The 20,575-nt window shown below is 44.0% G+C and overlaps 1 protein-coding gene across 7 annotated transcripts in view; it reads left to right on the top strand.

The window, feature by feature from the left end:
• Positions 1-20,575, top strand: part of NDST2 (N-deacetylase and N-sulfotransferase 2) — a 110,061-nt gene that overhangs the window by 74,969 nt on the left and 14,517 nt on the right. For all 7 annotated transcript variants that reach the window (XR_006168708.1, XR_006168706.1, XM_042818009.1 and 4 more), the window contains 6 exons: positions 5,183-6,578; positions 12,362-12,449; positions 12,758-12,912; positions 14,377-14,562; positions 14,996-15,124; positions 20,367-20,549. Coding sequence is in view for 5 of the 7 variants with exons in the window: in XM_042818009.1 (XP_042673943.1) it covers positions 5,586-6,578; positions 12,362-12,449; positions 12,758-12,912; positions 14,377-14,562; positions 14,996-15,124; positions 20,367-20,549 (1,734 nt within the window). In the remaining 2 variants the exon portion in view is untranslated. The remainder of the gene's footprint in view (positions 1-5,182; positions 6,579-12,361; positions 12,450-12,757; positions 12,913-14,376; positions 14,563-14,995; positions 15,125-20,366; positions 20,550-20,575) is intronic.

Below are 20,575 nucleotides of genomic sequence, written 5' to 3'. Positions count from 1 at the left end.
GAAAGTACCTTTTCTGTGAGCAGGTGCATTGCAGGAGCAGAGCAGTTACATCCCCTCAGCTGGTGGAAAGCACAGCCTTCTGTGAGCTCTTGCAGTGCCAGTCTTTCCTTTCAGTTCCAGCAAATGTGTGCTGCTGGCAAGCTGCGTACTGTTTGTGTTAAGTAGGTAATAACTGTTGAAGGCTGAAGGTTTTTGTTTTTTGTTTTTTGTTTTTTTTTTAATTTATTCAGATCTGCATTTTGTTGCTCTTGCAGGAGGTGTGAAGTTGCACACCTGTCTGGGGATAATTAAAAGAAAAAAGTAATTACTGCTTCATTGCACAGGTCTTCTATCAGTCTGACAGCTGGCCAGCTGGCAGCTTTCCTCCTTACCACAGGTCTGTACCAGAATAGGCCTGTCCCTGCATGGGGACTCATCTAAGCAGAGCACAGCATTGCCTGGAGGCTCTGAGTGTGTCTGTAGGAGCAGAGTAGGCACCATTGGTGTTTCTTGCCTCTTTGATCTGAGTTTGGAATTCTGTGGGCAGTGTCTCACTGCAGGATTTGACTGGCAGTAGGTGCTAGCTGATACACATGTCCAGAGCCCAGACGTGAGCTTGATTGGCAATTACATTACAATGTGGCTGTAACTTCCAAAGTACTTTTTTAATCCAGTATGTGGAATACAGCCACCCCCATTTTTCTGAAGGCTCACCATTTTCTGCTGACATTATTGGATTCTTCATATTCACAAGAGAGCTGAGCAATGCCTGCAGGCCTGACATATGGGTAATCACTACAGCCAAGGGAGAGGTTGCGGTGTCCCAGGAGGAGCCAGGCAAGGGAGGAATTCTGTGTCATGATGACAACATTAAAATGGAATGGGTTGGAAAGTGGATCAAATTCTGTCTCTGATTCCTTTGTAACTCAGTTACTGCAGTCCCTCTTGTGCCCAAAGCACCTTCCTGTCTCTCATCTTCCTTGTGCCTTGGCATGAGTGTGTTAGCAGCTCCCAGAAAATACATGGATATTCTTGTCTCTGGTTTTGGATGAGTACTGGGTTTTTGTACTGATCTCCACAATAATTCAGAGTGCTGGAAATATCTGGAGATCAGATATTGAAACCACACAATTCTGATTATTATCTTGCTTTCACATCGCATCAGTTGCCATGTGGTTTAGCAGCTGATAATTCTTTAAATGGTTTGTGTTTCACATTAGCACTGTATATCAGTAGGAAACAGAGCTTCTAAGTTTTATAAAGGGTTTGTTTTAATGCTGGTGATTTGCGAGGTAGCTGATGATGGACCTGGTACTCTCTGATATAGCGATGCTTTCCTGGTAGGACGGGAGCTCACTGAGCCTGTGTCAGTGCACCAGAAAATAGTACATCCTTCCTGTGCTTTCAGACTGCCTCCTCCTGCAGTTTGCGCTCAGGCAGTGCTGGTAAGCTGGCAGTAAGAGAGTTTGGAGCAAACCTTAACTTACCTCTAAACTTGAAGTTTTTATGGTGATGAATTCCAAGGAGTTCGATCTCAAAAGAGGAGCCAGGTATTTTCTTTTCTTTTGAGAGGGATTAATTTTCAGTGTGGTGAGTGGTGTTTTGTTTGTTTACTTTGGTGTAGGTTTTTCAGAGCTTTGTATTTTGAGTTGTGAGTGGTTTCTGACATCTCTCTTACCTTTCAATATAAATTTTGCTGGGTATTTTTGTTGTTGTTTTTTTTTTTTAACTTTTTTTTTTCTTTGAACCTCAACTAGCTAATGTGGTCCCCAAAGAGCTTAACGCATGCTGTGCCAGCTGGCATGCCCTCTGGCTGTGAAGCCTTGTTAAAGAGATCAGAGCTGACAGATTCTTGAGCAGCAATCTGATACAGGCCTTTTTTAAATTTTTTTTTTATTTTTTTGATTTTTTTGAGCTCACCCATGTAACAAATGGGGGCTTGTTTTGTAGCTTCGCTAGAGGCTTGAATGGAGTCATTGTTATCAAAACACTGCTGTGATTCACAAGTGCCCAGAAAGGGGCTTCCTCTCCCTCTTGCCCCTCAGTTGGGCACTGCAGGTGTGGTAGCCCAGCTTAAAACTCCAGTTTTGTCCTTACTCTACAGAATAATCCAGCTGCCTTGTGATTTTCATATTTAAACCGATACAGGAAATTTGAAGCTACAGCTCTTTGCAAAACACTAAAAACGAATTGGGAGAGGTGAGTGAGAGAACCAGAGAAGGTGCTCTTCACGTTGACACTCTGGGGCTAGAATCATAAAAGTAATGTATTACATTGCCAGGCTTTGGCACAGATCAGTACACTCTGTGTTCTTACTGTTACACTGGTGCTTAGATTATGAGTTCCACCAGAAGGCACTTGCTTGGAAGTTTCTGCAGGTGATACACAGACTATTGAGTTTTTAATTCCCTCTTCAGATTATTTTTGCCTGTAAAAATGCCATTTTGTCTAACGCATGAAGATCGTGGACATATCAGGGAATCCCAAATAGTCTAATTATTCTATTTCATCTAAAGGGATCAAAAACTGAAAGGAATGTGAGCTGTTTGGGAAGACAGTGACTTGCAATTCTCAGTCTTCTCAGTCAAAATTGAGAATGTAGGACCCAGAGTGGAGTGTACACGGATTTATTGTGCAGGATTGGAATGAAGGCTGCTTTACTTCACAACTGATGTGCCTGGAGCTGTTTATTTGGCGTGTCTTGTATGGAATTCACCTCATAAAAAGATGCGGTATTTATTATGTGGTTCTCTCTAACCTGTGTCTGCTTTGCTGAATTCTGCCTCTCTCTGCCACTGCCTCTGCAGTGAAAGCATGTCCCAGGAGCTCTAGTGCCAGGTAAGGATAGTAACATCAGTGCCTTGTATACAGAGGCAGTGGGGTGGGCAGGGCTTGGGGTGGCATGTGTTTTTGATACTGAGTTGCCACACTGGCACTCCTTATTGACTCAAACTGGAATTACGAGCTATATTTATATTCTGCAATTCTATGCAGAGGATCATGTGTTTTCATTTCAGTAACATACACCAAAAAAAAAAAAAAAGAAAAAAAAGAAAAAAAAGAAAGAAAAAATCCATTTGAATTCCATTTGTGTATTTTTTGTTATTCCTTCCCTGGTAATTTCTCCTCCTCTTGTCCTTTTTCCAGTAAGACCAGTATATAGAGGCAGAACAGAAAGATGATCAATTGTCTGCCTTGAAGCAAGCGCAGCTTATTGTCAGTAGCTGAGCTGGGCTTCCAAAGCCAGCTCTGTCATGAGAGAGGGCCATTTGGGCATGCAGGCTCCATCCAGTTGGAGTCTGGAAAAAAAAGAGTGTGTTTTTTTTTTTTTTTTAATCTTGATTCATCTGCTGCCTTGCAGTGTGACCTTCAACAAAATTTGCTGTATCAGGTTCTCCAACAGAATGTGGAGTGCAATATACTTTATATTTACAGACTGGTTCACAAGGGCTGGGCTTTGTTGTGCACTGAACAAGCCAAACTACTCTCCTGAGCTTACAGCATAGAAGTTGTTTTGGATGATAGTTAATGATCATTATAAGGCTTGTATGAAGAGCACTCTATTTTCCATTCACTGTTACAAAATTATCAACATTATATCTTTTTGTATAAAATCTGCTTTTTTTTTTTTAAATCTCTACTTCAAACAATACCAGCAGTGTGGAAAAGAAGCCTGGTGGGAATCTTTGGAGTGGACTTCTGGCCTCATCTATGTGCTGATCTTTTCCCTGACTCAGAAGGTTTTTTTTTGTTCAGTAATACACATTACAAAATAAGCATCTGTCTCACAAGTGGTTTCTTTTCTGGTGGAGATGGTTGTTAAAACCCTCACTTATGATATAAAAACCCTTATGTCTGTCTTAAGCTCATGCAAAATGTTCTAATGTTATTTATCAGATGATAACAACAGGCTTAAGAATGGGAGGAATGTAGGGATGATGAACCGTTTTGTTAGTACTTTTGTTGTTGTTGCTCTTGTGCCTCCTGGTGTTAGAGCTGTGCCAGCCACGTAGGTGGTTAGAAGGGCTGAATGTGGTGGAGCATGCCTGCAGGAGTGTGGGTGCACAAGTAAGAAAGATTTTGAGAGTTTTTAACTGCTGTGGAAGGCTCATTGCGAGCACGACTGGGTGAGCAGCATGTGGTTTTCAGGGTGTTCCTGCTGTGCTCAGATGGGCAGCAGATGCTCCCCAAAAATATGCCGGTATCCACACTCGTGTTGTTGCTGTAGGTGGTCCCATTTCTGGTAAGGGAGAGAAACCTACACAGTGGTTTAATATAATTTTTAAACCAAGAGACTGTGTAGTTACTTTCCCTGGTGTTTGTGTTTTAAATGGGTTGGTGTGGTTGGCTTTGCTGAGCATTTTATCCTGGAAAAATAACAACATACGGTGAAATAGTCTGTTGTCATAAACAGAACGCAGGAGGTGAGGGAGCTTCACAACATGAAGCCTTCACATGAGTGGCATGTGAGAGAAGGTGTGGAAGGTTTCAAGAGGTGTTTCTTCTCCAACTGTGTATGAACCAGTTGGCAGTGATGAGCCACACAGCGCAGGGGTAGCTCTTGCCCCCTGGCACCAGTGATACTCAAGGCATGCTGCTGTCACAGAGCAGTGTTTCAGGAGCCTTGGAAGAACATGAGTTCCCAGAAGTGAGACTGCCTTGTAGACAGGGCTGAGAACCAAGGAAAGCTGCAGAACTGGAGAGGTGGCAGGAATTTGAAACAGCATGCTGAGTTCTGGACTTCCATATCCCAAGGTCCCAGGAAGTCACTGGCAAGGAGTCAACATATTGTTGGTAGTATAGAACAGGACAGGAAAGGCACTGTGAGGCTCTGTCCTTCTCCTGTCTATATAGAAACCAACACTAGAATAAAAGCATTTTTATATCATGTTCAGTGGCATAAAGAGGAGTGAGGGAAGGCTAGATTACCCAGCTCTGTTTGCTGTGAGGTGTGAGAACCTCCCCCAGGGTGTTGCATCCTTGCATACTGCCAGGATCTCTTTTCCAAAGGATGCGATGGTGGTTCTGCAGCTCTGCCAAGCTGCTGTACAAAGCATGTATGTCATTTCACAGGGAGCAGGTCTGCCTGGTAACAGGCTAGCGATATTGCCCACCTAGCACCTGCTGGTCTTGCCATTTCATTTCAAAGCCATTAAATACCATGAATTCATACTAAGAATTGACTTTTTCTTTTAAATTGCAGGATGCAAAGAGACGGTGCCATCATGTGAATGCAAAATTGCTAAATGAGAAACAGGACACCTGGGAAGGCTGAGCTGAAAGTGCTTGTGCACAGGATGACAGACTGATTTGCTGTTGAAGACAACACTCAGGAAACCCCCCTCCTCCAAAAGACTTTCTGAGTGAGAGAAGAGGAACAGGAGGAAGCACACAAAAGAGCAATGGGAATTGAGGGCCATGGTTACTTGAGATAAATGGCACATCCCTGGGAGTCTAGCCTGGTAGCTGTTTGCTTTTGCTTTGTCTCTCTCTGCAGCTGCTGTTACTTTTTTGAAAGCTGCTGCTGGGTACTGCCGTGGTGGCACTGGAGATTTGAGGAGCGACGTGGCTGCAGAGTGTGAGGGGGGTGGGCAGCCCGCCTCACCATGATTCAATTGTGGAAAGTAGTGCGGCATGTGCGACAGCTGGAGCTCCACAGGTTGATCCTGCTGCTCATTGCCTTCAGCCTGATCTCCATGTGCATCCTGGCTTACTACGTCACGAACAGTCCCAAAATCAAGGAGCCACCACCCCTGCCCTTCAGTGACTGCAGCAACCAGCACCGCATCTCAATCCCACCGCAAGCCAGCTGGAGGCTTACAAAATCTGTGGACACCTCACGCACGGATCCTGTGGTGCTAGTCTTTGTAGAAAGCATCTACTCCCAGCTGGGGCAGGAAATAGTGGCTATCCTGGAATCTAGCCGGTTTAAATACAGGACAGAGATCGCCCCTGGTAAAGGGGATATGCCAACATTGACAGACAAAGATAGGGGACGCTATGCTCTTATTATCTATGAGAATATCCTCAAATATGTGAATCTAGACGCTTGGAACCGAGAGCTGCTGGACAAATACTGTGTAGAGTACGGAGTGGGGATTATAGGCTTTTTCAAAGCCAACGAGAACAGCCTACTCAGTGCACAGCTCAAGGGTTTCCCCCTGTTCCTACATTCCAACTTGGGGCTGCGGGACTATCACATCAACCCCAGTGCTCCTCTGCTCTATGTTACACGGGCTAATGAGGTGGAGCAGGGTCCCCTGCCTGGTGATGACTGGACTGTATTCCAGTCAAACCACAGCACCTACGAACCTGTGCTGTTGGCCAGCACGAAGTCCTCAGAGTCCATTCCTCACCTGGCCACCCACAAAGCATTGCATGCCACGGTGGTGCAGGATCTGGGTCTGCATGACGGGATCCAGCGGGTTCTCTTTGGCAATAACCTCAACTTCTGGCTGCACAAACTGATTTTCGTGGATGCCATTGCCTACCTGACTGGCAAACGCCTGTGTCTCACGCTTGATCGCTATATCCTGGTCGACATAGATGATATATTTGTGGGAAAAGAGGGCACTCGCATGAAAGTGTCTGACGTAGAGGTAAAATCCCCAGAAAATCATAGGCCCCAGATGAAATTCCTTTGTGCGCGGTAGGCCAGGAATGTCAAGATTGCGTTTAATTTGAGTGAAGGAGTTGATTGCTACAATTTTTCTCATCTTAAACACAGAGAAATAACCTGCAGAGATGCTGAGGCACAGTATGCAGTACTCACAACAAGTTTTCTTCAGGTTTAAATCGAGCATGTGCTTTGTAGGATCTGGCATCTCTGAATCTAAAAGGAGGATGTCTGTGATGGTCTGTCTTATCTCCTTTCTTACAAGGGAATAAGCCTATGTTGAAACCTCTAAAAAAGCTGTAAGGGAAAGGCTGAATACCAGCTATGATGGCAGTAAGCCTATGACAGCAGCTGCCTCAAAGTTGTTTTGGAAACATGCTGAGAAGAAGGGCAATATGTTCTTTCAGCCAAAGTTAGAGAATATCTGGGGCATAGATATAAAACAAAGTAATTTTCCGCGTGTGCATCCCCTCACGTGAACTAAACCTAATTCTTAACACGTTTCCAGGAGCATCCTCCCTCCTCATTGGGAGTCTTAGCGCTTCTTAGGTTTTGTATGCATCCATGCAGGGTGCATCTTTCATCTCATCTCAGTTTTTTCAGGTGTGAGATTTTAAATAATGGTTCTGATGCCAAGTTTAGGTTGGGATCTGTTTAGATCTTGCTGTTTTTAGAGCTCGTTTTATCTTTTTAATTCATTCAAAGCTGTATACTGGAAGCAGCTCTAATTTCAAACCATTGTTTATTTTACTTGCTCAATTCCCTAATAATCCTTTACAGCCACCCTTGATCATGACTAACTGGGACTTATAAAAAAAAAAAAATGGAACAATTGTATGTAAGTTTACTTGAAAGAAAATGCTAACATTTTCTTCATTTCACTGCAGTATCCCTTTGTTTTGAGATACTGAAATGCTCTGAAAGTGTATTTTCTGAGTGATCATAGTCTTCTCTTGCACCTTCTAGTTCAAACGCATGGAGATTCCCAGTTCTGTGTTGTCTGAGCAGGTTACAGACCAGTGTGAGAAAACAGAGGATAGTTGACCAAAGCTTTTGGAGGCAAAGGCTGTTCCAGTGATGATAAAAACAAACCCAGACAAGATAATTCCAAAAGATGCTTTGTTTGGGTTTTAACGGTGAAATGGAGGAATAATCTGCGATCAGTAAGCAGAGAATCTCAGGCAAAGCAGATAAAGCCCAGATTTATCTATTTAAAAGAAGTTCTCTGATTGCAGAGCCATGAGAGGTTAATGAATTTTTATTTTTTAAAAGCGAGAAATAACAACATGGATTTGTTGATAGCCTCTAGCTGTGGGGAGAGGGGAATATAATAGTGATGGAACAGCTGGCATTTTCTTTGGCCTTTTATATAAAAGCTGTGTTTCAAGGCTGCTATCTCAACACACAGTTCCTTATCTTGAAGCTTAGATTACAGTGGTCGGGGGAGTGGTTTGAAGATTGGATGTTGTGTGAAGGTATAAAATTGACTCTGCTATCCCAGTGTGCTTGTTTGCCATATACAGATCCATGTTCAAACAGCTTCCCAGACAAAATGACTATTGAAAGGAAATGCTGGACAGAATTTGATTGAATGCATGGGTGTCTATGTTAGATGTCTATGAGAGATGTTTTTATTTGTGATGTTTAGAGGAGGACTGGTTAGCTTTTTATCTTTAAAGAGAAAAAGAAAAAAAAAAAAAAGCAATCTTGTTTGTTTTTACTTTAAAGATGCTCACCCCTTGAGTTCCTGTTTCTGCTGAAGGGCTGGAGCAAGAACTTGCAGTCCTCTACTGAAGTGAACCACTTGGGAGCTGCTCAAGGAAAATGTTTTTCCCTTGTAAAGTTCACCAGGGATTGAACTGCACATAATTAACAAAACAAAATCTCAGAGAATCCTTTCTCTTATCAACAAGTCCATATTCAGTCTGTTGTAAAATCATAATCCTCTGAATTTACCAAACCTCCATGGAACTGGCCAACAAAGACTAATGCAGAAAGGATCTGGCTTTTGTGATCCTTCCTGGTCTGCTTTAGGTATGAGGAAAGAAGATTAAGCAGATGAATTTTTGCCTGTCTGGTGGTAATCTCTACAAGGGCATAAATAGCAAGCAATCATTGCTCCTGATTCTGAGAGCAAGTTAAGTGAAAACTGAGGACTTTGGGTTATTGAATGGTGAGGGTGGAAGAGAGTCTAGTAAGGACGGCTATCAATCAGCTCTCACCTTTCTAAATTGCACATGATAATCTTAGCTGAAATCAAAATACCCAGCAATTCTAACTGCCTGATTCTGGCATTGCTGGGAGCTGGAAACACAAGCACTGAGGGCTTTCTCTTCTGACTGCACTTTTCTGAGCTATGCCAGTGCTACCACCAGGCAATGAGGAAACTGCAGAAGACCTTTTGAGAACGTGCTGCTCTGTGATGGGCAGTCCCACTGAAGGAGGTGTTTCTGCACCAGTGCTTTGGATGCCTTGGATGCTCCCACTATACTTTGCAAAAGTATTTATTATGTTCTTTATCATTTGTCCAAGGTTTTCCAAACTTTATGGGATCCTCTCATCCTAGCATCCACCTTTCAACCTTGTTTCCCACACTTCTTTTGTTGCTTTTTTAGAGATACCTCAGATAGAAGAGATAATATTCAGGGTTTGTGTGAAGCACTGCAAAAGCTTTTAGAAGATTAAAAAATATGTATATTCATAGCTAAAAAAGCAGAGTGATGTGAAAGTTGAATTCTTTATTAATGTGATGCCTAGATGATAGACTCTTGATGGATTGTGACAAGCATGAAGTCATTCTGAGCTCTCATGGGGTTCTGTTGGACACACCATCTTTTCCTTCTGGGATGAGCCTTGCTGAGCTTCTAGTAGAAAGCAGAGATAGGGAAGGGGCCTTTTGGGCTGGCTCGTAGACAGGTATTCATCTTGGAAGGATTTTTGGAAAGGAAGACAAAATAGAAATTTGTGAAGAGTGATTTTCTAAGGTAAGAAACTTTCCTTTATAGAGATGGGGAACAGCTGAAATACAAGCTCTGCATCTAGTGCAATTCCTTAAATATGGACTTGAGGATCTGCTTGTATCTGGCTTGTTAAGTAAAAGACAAACAGAGTGCAGGGGTATCAAGTGAGAAACGCCATCTTCCCAGCCCATTCCCACAGCTGTATTGTTTTGCCTTGGATTGGAACCCATATGCTAGGGAACAGTGGATGGTAGGTGGTTTGGTTTTGGTGGTTTTTGTTTGTTTGTTTGTTTTAATGAATTTCCAAATATTTTGCTTGGCACCTTACTCTCTTTGATCCTGTGCAATGAAAGGCATTTATTCAGATGTACACTGTGCCATGCAGCTGTGAGAGAGACCGAGCATCAGTGCAGGGATGGCACGTGATGAGCAATAAACCCTTCAGGAAGGCAGGGCTCTGCTAGGCTCCACGGGGCTCCACAGTCTCAGAATTGCTAGTGCCTCCATGGACTCTCCCTGGGTCCCTCCCCAGCCACAAAGGGTTGCTGCCTGCCAGAGCACAGCTTTTGGGGATTTATCATCAGACAGATGTGTCGTCATGGTAACCCCAGCCAGGCTTTAAATCTCCCTCAGCGCAGAGAAATGCTAAGCCTCTTAGCTGCTGTCTTTCCTCCCTCTACCTTCCCACTCAATCTTGAGGAAGTGGATGTGCCTTTCAGGGCACCAGAGAGAAGTGGAAAGGCGTGGGACAGCTCCAGGGGCAATATGAGGAAGTGGTACTTTCCTGCCTAAGTGTTCCAAGTGCTGATTCTGTTCTGGGAGTAGTGGTGTCACTACTAAGCAGCTGGGCAAACAGGCTCTTCTCTGGAGAGAGAAGCACATCTCTTAGTCAGCGCTCCCTGTGCCTTGTGTGAAGGGAACTTGATTTCCCACTGCCTATTCAGGAACTTGCGCAGCAAAAAAGGTTTCAGCCGTCAGTGCTGCTGGCATGTCACCTTGTTAAGCCCTACTTGCATGTGTAGTGAGTTCTGGAGATGTCATATGCCATACATCTCTCAAAATACCACCCTTGAGTGGGACCTGGGATAAAGGTGTAGTAGTCATGTGGTCACGGAGGAGCTGGGATCTCTGTAGAAATTTCTTCTTGCTGTTGTATGTGTGTGTGGAGATGGGGAACGAGCAGTTAAGTGTTTCTCTAGGGAAAAGTCTGAAAGCTTTGTTATTTGGGGCCATTGGAAAGCATGGGGTGTGTATTCAGCACTGTAGAAATAAACTGTCTGGTCTTTCCACTTTGCCATGTGTGAGATGGATGGGTCGTGGGCTGCTTGTCTTGGGTAAAAAAGTCTCAGTTTAGTCCACTAATCACCTCTCTCCAAGATGCATATGAAAGAATTGGGTGGTTGTGTTACTTAAGTTGTGTTTAAGTTAATGTGATGGTCAGCGTTTGGGTCAACACTATTTTGAAATATTAGTAACAGCAGTGGCTCATTCAGGATACCTTCAGTGGTATATGACAAAAGTAGTTCCTCAGCAGAGTTGGCATTTGTCAAAGCACCTTCCAGTACCTGAGGGGCAGTGTGCCTAAACAGTGCCTATAGATCAGGAGGCACGTGAAGGCAACATTGTTGTGCTCATTTGTGCCCCTTGAAGCAAGAGAAAGACAGCTGATGAAGGAAGATCTGCCCATCTTCTCAGTTCCAAGAAGTCTGTGTGCTTTCTCCTGTGTTATGTACACGTACATCTGCATTTATCCCAAGGCTGGTGTTAAAGGTCATCACGTTGGTGCATCCACTGCTGAACTGCTTTCTTAGAAAAGCTGATAAAATATAAATAACTGTGGGAACAGGACCATCTCTGTAACCTGCCAACCACCCTCCTGCCAAGTCACTCTTTGATCAGGAACTGCTCCCACAGGGGGCTCCGTCAGTGACACTGTTCCCAACATAGAGGTAATAGCAGAGGATGCATTTCAGGGCTTTGATTTTCACTGTTTTCTACCAGAAGAAATTTGACTAGAATTAGTGTACATCTTGCTCATGGCATACTGAGCCAGCTTTTTTTTCTGTCAAGTCTGTCTGATGTCTGCTGCTGGACCTTGGGGTTGTGGCACAAGGCTCCTTCCCTTTGGCTATAGCAATTATTTTGGACATTCAAAGCTGAAGGCAAGGAAGAGAGAACTTGTAGGAGAAATCATGACTGTGAATGTCAGCTCACCCAGGATTTTTTTTCCAGAATCCAGGAAAATTTCAAGCCAGAGGTACCTCCCTGTCATTGCAGGACTCCTTATGTGGGTATTCACATGTGAATCCACCTTTCATCTTTGAATCCTCGCCTTGGAACGCTTAGTTACTCTGTGTGATACAGTTATTTTCCTCAGTGCCCCAGGTCCAGTTCTATCTTGCTTTTCTTTAATCCACAGACTTGGAGAAAGGTAAAAGGTCCCCAGCTGACAGGGAGGGGAAGGGAGTGTTGAGGTTGATCCTGGGAAGACGGAGGGAGCTGTTGCATGGAGGTGAGATTTGTTCTGTTGCCTCAGCACAGGTGCTTTGGGTACTTTACAGTGAGGTGAAGAGGATGTATGAGAGATGGATGTGACTGTTTTTAAAGCAACATCATTCAGTAAGGCAAGATGGTACTTCACATAAAGGCTCTATGTGGGAACCCTTGGCTTTGTCACTCCACAGGTAACAGTGCCTTAGCTCCATCTCCTGTGACACCTCTTCAGACTGAGCTGGCACCAGCAGAGCGGAGGAATCTTACAGAACAGATTGAGTGTGAACATTTCTTTTTCCTTTCATTCAAACAGGCTTTACTGAGCACCCAGAATAAGCTGAGAACTTTAGTCCCAAATTTCACCTTCAACCTGGGCTTCTCAGGGAAATTCTACCACACAGGTAAGCCTCCGGCACCCCTTTGTCCCAGCACCTGCATATGGCCCACGTGTTTGCAGGAGCTTCATGGTACAGGGCACATTCTCATGTAGCTCTGTTGTGGTTCTTGGCAGAAGTGATGCATCTCTTTTACCACTTGCAACTTTTGTCAGCTCCCTACCTTACTCTTTGTGCATGTGCATATGCAATGTGCATGTGCAATGTGTGTAACACATTACTCAGAGCTTGATCCTCTGTTGGAACAACTGCTTAGAAACATTGAGCCCTTCTTCTGCTTTGTGTTTTTGCATCTCCTTGTCTGCTCTCTGTAGGTACAGATGAGGAAGATGAAGGTGACGACATGCTACTCAAGCATAGGAAGGAGTTCTGGTGGTTCCCTCATATGTGGAGTCACATGCAGCCTCATCTTTTCCACAATGTCACTGTGCTGGCTGAGCAGATGAAGCTCAACAAACAGTTTGCTGTGGTAAGGGGCATCACATTCCGTTACAGTACTAATCCTAAAGCATTCTTCCCCTGGAATAGCTGTTCAGACCCTGCTGAAGACAAATGTTAGCCAAGTAACACAGCGGCATTTAAAAAAGCCAGCCCTAAAAGTTTAAATTGGTGCATGCCTCCTGCTGTCTTCAGGCAAGAAACAGAATTCTCATGCCTGTCTGTGCAGTGTTTCCTGGCACCTGCATGGCCCCAGGCAGCTCCGCCACATTCCAGGGTGCAAATCTCAGGGCTGTAGTTTGCTGAGGTGTGAACTAGTTGTAGCATTACCTTCCAAATCCAATTATTGTATAAACTGGCAGTGAGAAGGCATTTCCTTTCAATCCTTATTCAGACTGGTTTTGTAGGAAGTTATCTACTCTGTAGTATAAAATGCTCTGTGTCCTGGCTCTGGCCTCCTCAGATAATGCTGGAGGGAGTCTTTTATCTAGGAAGTCCAGGGGAAAATCCCTGGTTTTGGCAGAAGAGGAGGGAAACCTTGAACGTCTTGCATTATAGACAATGTCTGCTTCATGCTTACAGCAGAGTTGAATATAGCATGTGTTTGAAAAGCTGTGTCCTTTTCAACCCCAGTTTGGTTCTGTTGATGGTAATCTCCTTGGGAATAGCAAGCTGCTGTCTCATGTTTCCATGACACATGCAGAGTTGGAATGATCCCAAATTCAGAGTACAGTTGCAGCATTATAGAAACAATTTCATTTCCTTCTTTTCATGCTTAAGTAACATTGAGGTCTCTTGCTAAGAGAGAACAGAACACAGTTATACATATTTAACATAAAACAAGCTAGCAGAGGGAAGGGAAGGCTGTTGCTTCATTTAGGGACTCTGGTTTTATTGTGCACCACCAGGGCAGAACTGTCATCATTCATATTATTACCAGAACCACATAGTGAAATTAAGAACCATGAAATTCAGTTATCTCTTGTAATTTTAGTATAGCTCTGGGCTCCATATCTTCAGCCTCAACAGCCACTAGTTTCATGCCTGCTTTTCTTTGAATTGCCATCTTCAAGGCACTCCCCAGCTGTTGTCTTCTTGCCTTCTATGTCAGTTAAAGATATTTTGTTTTCCTGCTCCAGTGGCTCAGACCTAGGCATAGTGTGTGTGAGATGCGTGACTTAACAGCACTGATTAGTTCATTTGTAGTAACCAAGGAGCCTGACCTGAGGCTTTGAATTAATCTGAAGTGTTACACCTGCAAGCTACAAGACTGTTCTTGCAGCAGCTGTTCCAAGTGCTGAACATTCTTGTTGGTCCAGAATCGCCCTTCCTATTTCTACAGATACATAATGCAAGAAGTATCTCAAGTTCCCAGTCAAGAGAGATTTCTTTTTACTCTGTCCTCTTGGCTCCAGCTTGGAAACTGTTGCTTAATGATCCTTAGTAAGAATAATAATTAAGTATTGGATGATCAAGATGTGTATTCTGCTTCCAGGAGCATGGGATCCCCACAGACTTAGGCTATGCTGTAGCCCCCCATCATTCTGGGGTTTATCCTGTCCACACACAACTCTATGAGGCATGGAAATCCGTTTGGAGCATCCAAGTAACAAGCACAGAGGAATACCCACATCTGCGACCTGCCCGGTACCGACGTGGATTCATCCATAATGGAATCATGGTGAGCACAGCTGGGTGAGCAGAGCCCACAGGCTCCTGAGCAGTGCACATTTTCTTCCCAGGGGATGCTCTCCTAATGACCTGCAGCAAAAACATAAATCTCAGTATCATCCATATTTCCAAAATTATTAAGTGAAGTAAAGAAATGGAACTTGGCTACGGTTTTTTTTTATTTCTTAGTAGAACTCAGAGGTCAGTTCTGAACAGAGAGCAAAATTAAGCATGACAAGATTAAATTTATGTCCCACTCACTTACTTGTTTGCTAAGTGCTGTGCTAAGTAAATGTCTGGGAGGAATATCAAAGAGTCCTCTGAAACTATGTTGCTTATATCCCTTACTCTTCATATTGATCTGTATAGTACTGCTTAGACACATCCATGTATAGATTTCTGTTGCATCTGCCTCTTACCTAACTTTTCTTCTATATTGTCAGGTTCTGCCTCGACAGACCTGTGGCCTTTTTACTCACACTATCTTCTACAATGAATATCCTGGTGGCTCAAAGGAATTGGACAAGAGCATTCGTGGTGGTGAACTCTTCCTGACAGTGCTCCTGAACCCAGTAAGCTCATCTTCAAGGGGGATCAATGTCTGAGTGTCTCAGCTTATTCACATGATGTGGAAAAGGATTAGATCTTGAGGCTGATTCACTGCAATAGTAAAAATAATAATTGCAGTGTGGATATCTTCAGTGTGAGGCTAAAGAGATGTGAAAGAGAAGGCCAAGGAAGCTGTAGCTATTTAAAGTTTCTTTGCCTTAATCACTGCTAAGGATGAAGTATTGAGTGTTGGCAAGTGCAATAGTCCTCATCTAGAAATGAGCCAGGGTGATGTGCTGAGTGTGGCCCAGAATGAAGTGTGTTACCTACACTGCTGCACCTTCTTGAATTATTAGTGAGATGTGCCTTGGTACCTTCTGTCCCACACACATCTGAATCTTGTTGGCTCATCCTCAGGCTCACTGGTGAATTTTTATTGTAAGTGCTTTCTCTGGGTTTTTCTTAAGTAATGTACTTCCCATCCTTTCAGAATGCATATACTGAAAGCAATTACTATGTATGACAGTGTATGCTGTTTTTTGTGATGTAGCTGTCACCCTAAGGCATTTTGGGGATATCTGTGTCTGACACAGCTGTTTCTCATTTAATGCTTATCAGTTCCATCAAGACACCAAGCTACTGTAGTACCTTGAACACTATGTAGCCCCTTCTCAATTTTTAGCAATGGAAGGCAAATGACATATTTCTCACTTCCCATTGAAGCTGGGACGATGTGCTAGGTGTCGAAAGACAAGAAAAAAAAAACCAACAACCAAAAGAAACCCCCAAAAGCAGTCATTAAAAAAAAAATCCTAAATGGGTAGGAGATTAAGCTTTGTACTCCTCTCCAAGTGTAGATCACACTCCTTCACTTTCATGCTCATTGGCTGCTGTCCTTTTTGTCTGATCCTATATATGATAGCTTTCTCAATTCTGCTCCTGAATTTATTTCTTTCTACAGCTGATTTGGCACCTATTGTCATCCATTTATCTGAATGAACTTTTTCCTGCCATGTTTAGATAGTGATTTTTGAAAAATCTACTTCCATGGCCATTGCTTGATCTTGTCTTTTCTTAGAATTTCCAAGTTTCTGCCTTCTTACTTCTCCTTTATATATCTTTTCCATCAGTGCCCAAGTTTGGGTAAGAACGTGTGCAAGCCAGTCCAAGAGAGAGCAGCTTGTTTCTGACTAGGTGTGAGCCATGGAGTGGAGTGCTGGTCGCAGTCACTGAGTATTTGTTTTGTCAGATTTGTCATGCAACATCAGTGACTGTGCTCACCATGATATTTTTTTTCATTCCCTGCTTCCTTTGGATATTGATTGTAGGGCTGAATACAGAGCTTTTAGCCACCTCTGGCTGGAGCTGCAGAGGCTCAGTGAATCAGAAAATCAAACTTCTTCTCTCAGTGAGTTTAATTTTTTTTGGTTTTCTCTTTTTTCCTAGAGCTTTGTGCTTCTCCAATCCTAGAACCATGGTACTGAAAAAAATCCTTGCAATGTATTTTGGGTGCATCACACACAGGTTGTAGTTTACAAACAAGTCCTGGATTTCTGAGCATTAGCCTGTGACCAATTCTGGCCTGGTGTATGATCTGTAGAAGTTAGGAGTCTACAGTAGCCCCAGCTAAAAAGCTGGTCCTCCCCACCACAAATAGAATTATTAACTTTACGCACAACCAGCAAATTCACCTTAATAAGAGTCTTTCATAAGGAGAAAGCTATTCTTGGCTTTAAATATGGAGTGATCTTTGCCATCATTGGTCAGACTGAAAGTGAAGCTTTTCTGGATCTCTCTTCCCATATGTAGAGTTCATTTCACCTCGTCCTACTTTGTAATAGCTAGATTTTAAAGAAACAAATAATCACTGCGAAACTTACGAGCTCTAGATCTCTCTTGGAAAACCAGTTGCCAGACTAATTAAGAGGACGTTGCTGGTCTAGAAGGCTGTGTCAAGAAATTTTTTAAAACTTAGTTTGTAGATCCACCCGTTAAAATTTACTGATAAGCATGTGAGTATTGAGGCAGCTGAGGGTGATTTATGATCCAAAAAAGCTTGGGAAGATTGTGCTGTGGTACAGGATTGCCTTACTTGCCAGTTACTCTGTTGGCTCTTTGACTTTCAAAACTTAGATGCCTTCAGACATTTCGTATGTTTACTTTCCCTTCCTTTTGGCAGTGCAGCATTCCTCTCTCTGTCAGCAGTGGAGGACCGTGCTTTAAGCTCCTTTTCATTCATTGCGCAGTGATTCAGACTCTTGTATTCCTCCCACTCTGATAGAGCCATCTCAGACTGTTGATGGAAAGCTGGCCAGCCCCGCAGTCCCAGCAGTGATCCGCAGCAGACTTGGACCAGTGTCTCTCAATCCTTTCTGGTGCTTCCAGCTCTCTTTGAGTGGCTATACATATGGAGGAGTCTCCAAGCCTGTGTGCGTGCGATTAACTCCACAGTGCAAACAGATGATGTTTGATCTTCTGACTAGTGAACAAGGTCTGATGTCAGTGAAGAGAATAGTTGTTGATGTTTAATGGACAGGCTGCCTTGTGCCCAGTCTGTTTCCCAGAAGCAAAGGACATCTTTCTGATTGTTTCCATGCCGTTGTTGATTGTGGAAGAGAGTGAGAGAGGAGGGCTGTGTGACCATTGAACTAGTCCTGTGTGTTACCGACTGTGGATGGGAGAGAGAAAGAAACAGAAATTGAACGTAGGTTATGTCAGAAGTCGTACTTGGAGCTGTTTTGCTAACAGTAGCTGTGGCAATGCACTGCAAGCTTTCAGGCCTTGTTTACCAGTGCATATGTTACAGGGTATGACTGCACACTCAGAAACACGAGGAAATGGTTGGGCTTGTCTTACCTTCTTGTAAGCCATGTTGCTGGAGATTCTGCAAATGACAGCATTGCTTGTGTGAGCATGACTGGCATAAATATTTTACTGAATACAGTTAGTCTTGAGACATGGTTGCTAGCCTTGGTCACATGTAAACCATTTTTTTATTCTGGAAACCCTGCAAGTGTCCTAGGTAGTGACCTGCATCCTCCCTGCTTGGATTATGTCAGAGAGAAAGCCACTTTTTGCAGCAAACTTTTTCTCTACGTGTTCTACCAGAAAATCAAAGGGATGAGCCACCTTTGCTGTCACACCATCTTCCTGGTGTTTGTCAGAATTGGGCAAAAGACAACACGGCGTACATCCTTTTGCCTTCTGATTTTCTCCACGATGTGGCCCAGATCTTTCTGTGTTTTGCTGTGTTTGAAGAATAATAGAATCCTTAGAGTTGGAAGGGACCTTTAAAGGTCATCTAGTCCCAACTCCCCTGCAATGAACAGGGCGTGCACAGCTCGATCAGGTTGCCCAGGGCTTGATCCAGCCTCACTTTGACAGTCTCCAGAGATGGGGCATCAACTGCACCTCTGGGCAACCTGTGTTCCAGTGCTTCACCACTCCCTCAGTAAAAGATTTTTTCCTTACATCCAACCTAAATCTATCCTCTTTAAGCTTGAAGCCATTTCCCCTTGTTCTATCAGCACAGACCCTGCTGAAGAGCCTGTTCCTTTCTTTGCTGTAGCTTCCTTTTAGATACTAAAAGGCTGCTATCAGGTCACATCACAGCCTTCTCTTCTCCAGCTGAACAGCCCCAGCTCTCTCAGCCTGTCCTTAAAGGAGAGGCGTTCCATCCCTTTGATCATTTTTGTAGCCCTCCTCTGGATGTGCTCCAACAGATCCATGTCTCTCCTGTGCTGAGGACTCCACATCTGGACACAGTACTCCAGGGGAGGCCTCACCAGTGCAGAGCAGAGGGGCAGGATCACTTCCCTCTCCCTGCTGGCCACACTTCTTTTGATGCAGCCCAGGATATGGTTGGCTTTCTGGGCTGTGAGGGGGCATTGCTGGCTCATGTCCAGTTTACTGTCTGCCAGTATTCCCAGGTCCTTTTCAATAGGGCTGTGCTCCATCCCTTCGTCCCTCAGCTTGTATTGATAATGAGGGTTGAGGCAAGGTGCAAGATCTTGCACTTGGATTTGTTGAACCTCCTGAGGTTCTCCTGGGTCCACTCCTCAAGTCTGTCCAGTGACTCTTGATGGAATCCCATCCCTCTGCACCCCACAGCTTGGTCTCATCAACAAACTTGCTGAGGGTGCACTTCACCCCACTGTCAGTGTTGTTGATGATGATATTAAAGAGTATCGGTCCTAGCACTGACCTGTGAGGGACACCACTCATCACTGATCTCCATCCAGACATTGAGCCACTGACCACCACTCTCTGGACTCGATCCTGCAGCACATCGTTTTTACACAGCAGCACCAAGTGCAAACACTTGAAGTGTAGGTGCCAGAACCTGCCTGGCAGGGCTGCTCCATCAGTTCAGTGGGAAATAAGAAGTGAAAGATTCACAGGCAGGCAAATGTGATAAATCCTTAACTCTGCTCAGTTTCTTTGTGTGGTAATGCTACCACTGTTTGCTGCTGCCTATTCAAAGGTAGTGTAGGATTACATTAATTTTCAGTGCCTTGGGGAAGGTTTGGCACAAAGTACCACAAGTACCTCTAGTTGCACTAAGATCATTCCATGGTGCCACTGTGCAGAAGACTGAATTCAAGCATCTGTACTGCCACAAGTGTATTCATCCAGTGCCATCCGTATCCTCCTTCCTTCTTTTCCCTGCTGTGAGAGGGAAGGCTACTCCTGCTCACTGCCAGAGCGGTGTTTGGTTGCCTGCTGACATCACCTGGCACCATCAGCAGGTTCAGCAGTGGGTGCTTGGAGAGAGGCAGGGAAGCTTCTATTCTTCCAGGTGACCCTGCAAATAGCAGGAGGGTTGAAACTAGATGATCATTATGGTCCTTTTCAACCCAGGCCATTCTATGATACGATTCTATGATAAAACAGGCTTTGGAAGTTTTAGACTAGGAGAGGGTGGCTGATTAATGTTTGTTTCCCCTCACTGTCCCAGAGCCACTAGAGTGGGATTTTTAGCTTATTCTGGACTCACAGGCAGGGCTCAGCCTCTACAACCATTTCCAGAGGTTGCTGAGAAATGCCTGTCCCTCCTCTTCTTAGTTTCTGCTACTCTGCAAGCACTAAATTTCTTTTGTTTTTCATCAGCACAGTGCTTGCTGTACACTGACAGATGCATGTTTGTCAACCAAGACCGCCAGGGCAGTTTGAGGTGTGAACAGCCTCTTCCTTGGCAGTACAGTCAAGTCAGGAGGAAACAATACTGTTATCTGATTCAGCAGTTTCCCATGTCCTTATTTTCAGATCAGCATCTTCATGACCCACCTGTCTAACTATGGGAATGACCGCCTGGGACTGTACACTTTTGAGAGCCTGGTCAAGTTTGTGCAGTGCTGGACCAACCTTCGCCTGCAGACACTGCCCCCAGTCCAGCTTGCAAAGAAGTACTTTGAAATCTTTCCTCAGGAGAAGAATCCCTTGTGGCAGGTGAGAAAACTGTTCTAATCACTCCT

The sequence above is a fragment of the Centrocercus urophasianus genome, unplaced genomic scaffold, assembly GCF_019232065.1.
Source record: "Centrocercus urophasianus isolate 14NV4802_14NV808 unplaced genomic scaffold, USGS_Curo_1.0 seq_17, whole genome shotgun sequence".
NCBI lineage: Eukaryota > Metazoa > Chordata > Aves > Galliformes > Phasianidae > Centrocercus > Centrocercus urophasianus.
This window is presented reverse-complemented; position numbering and strand designations above follow the sequence as displayed.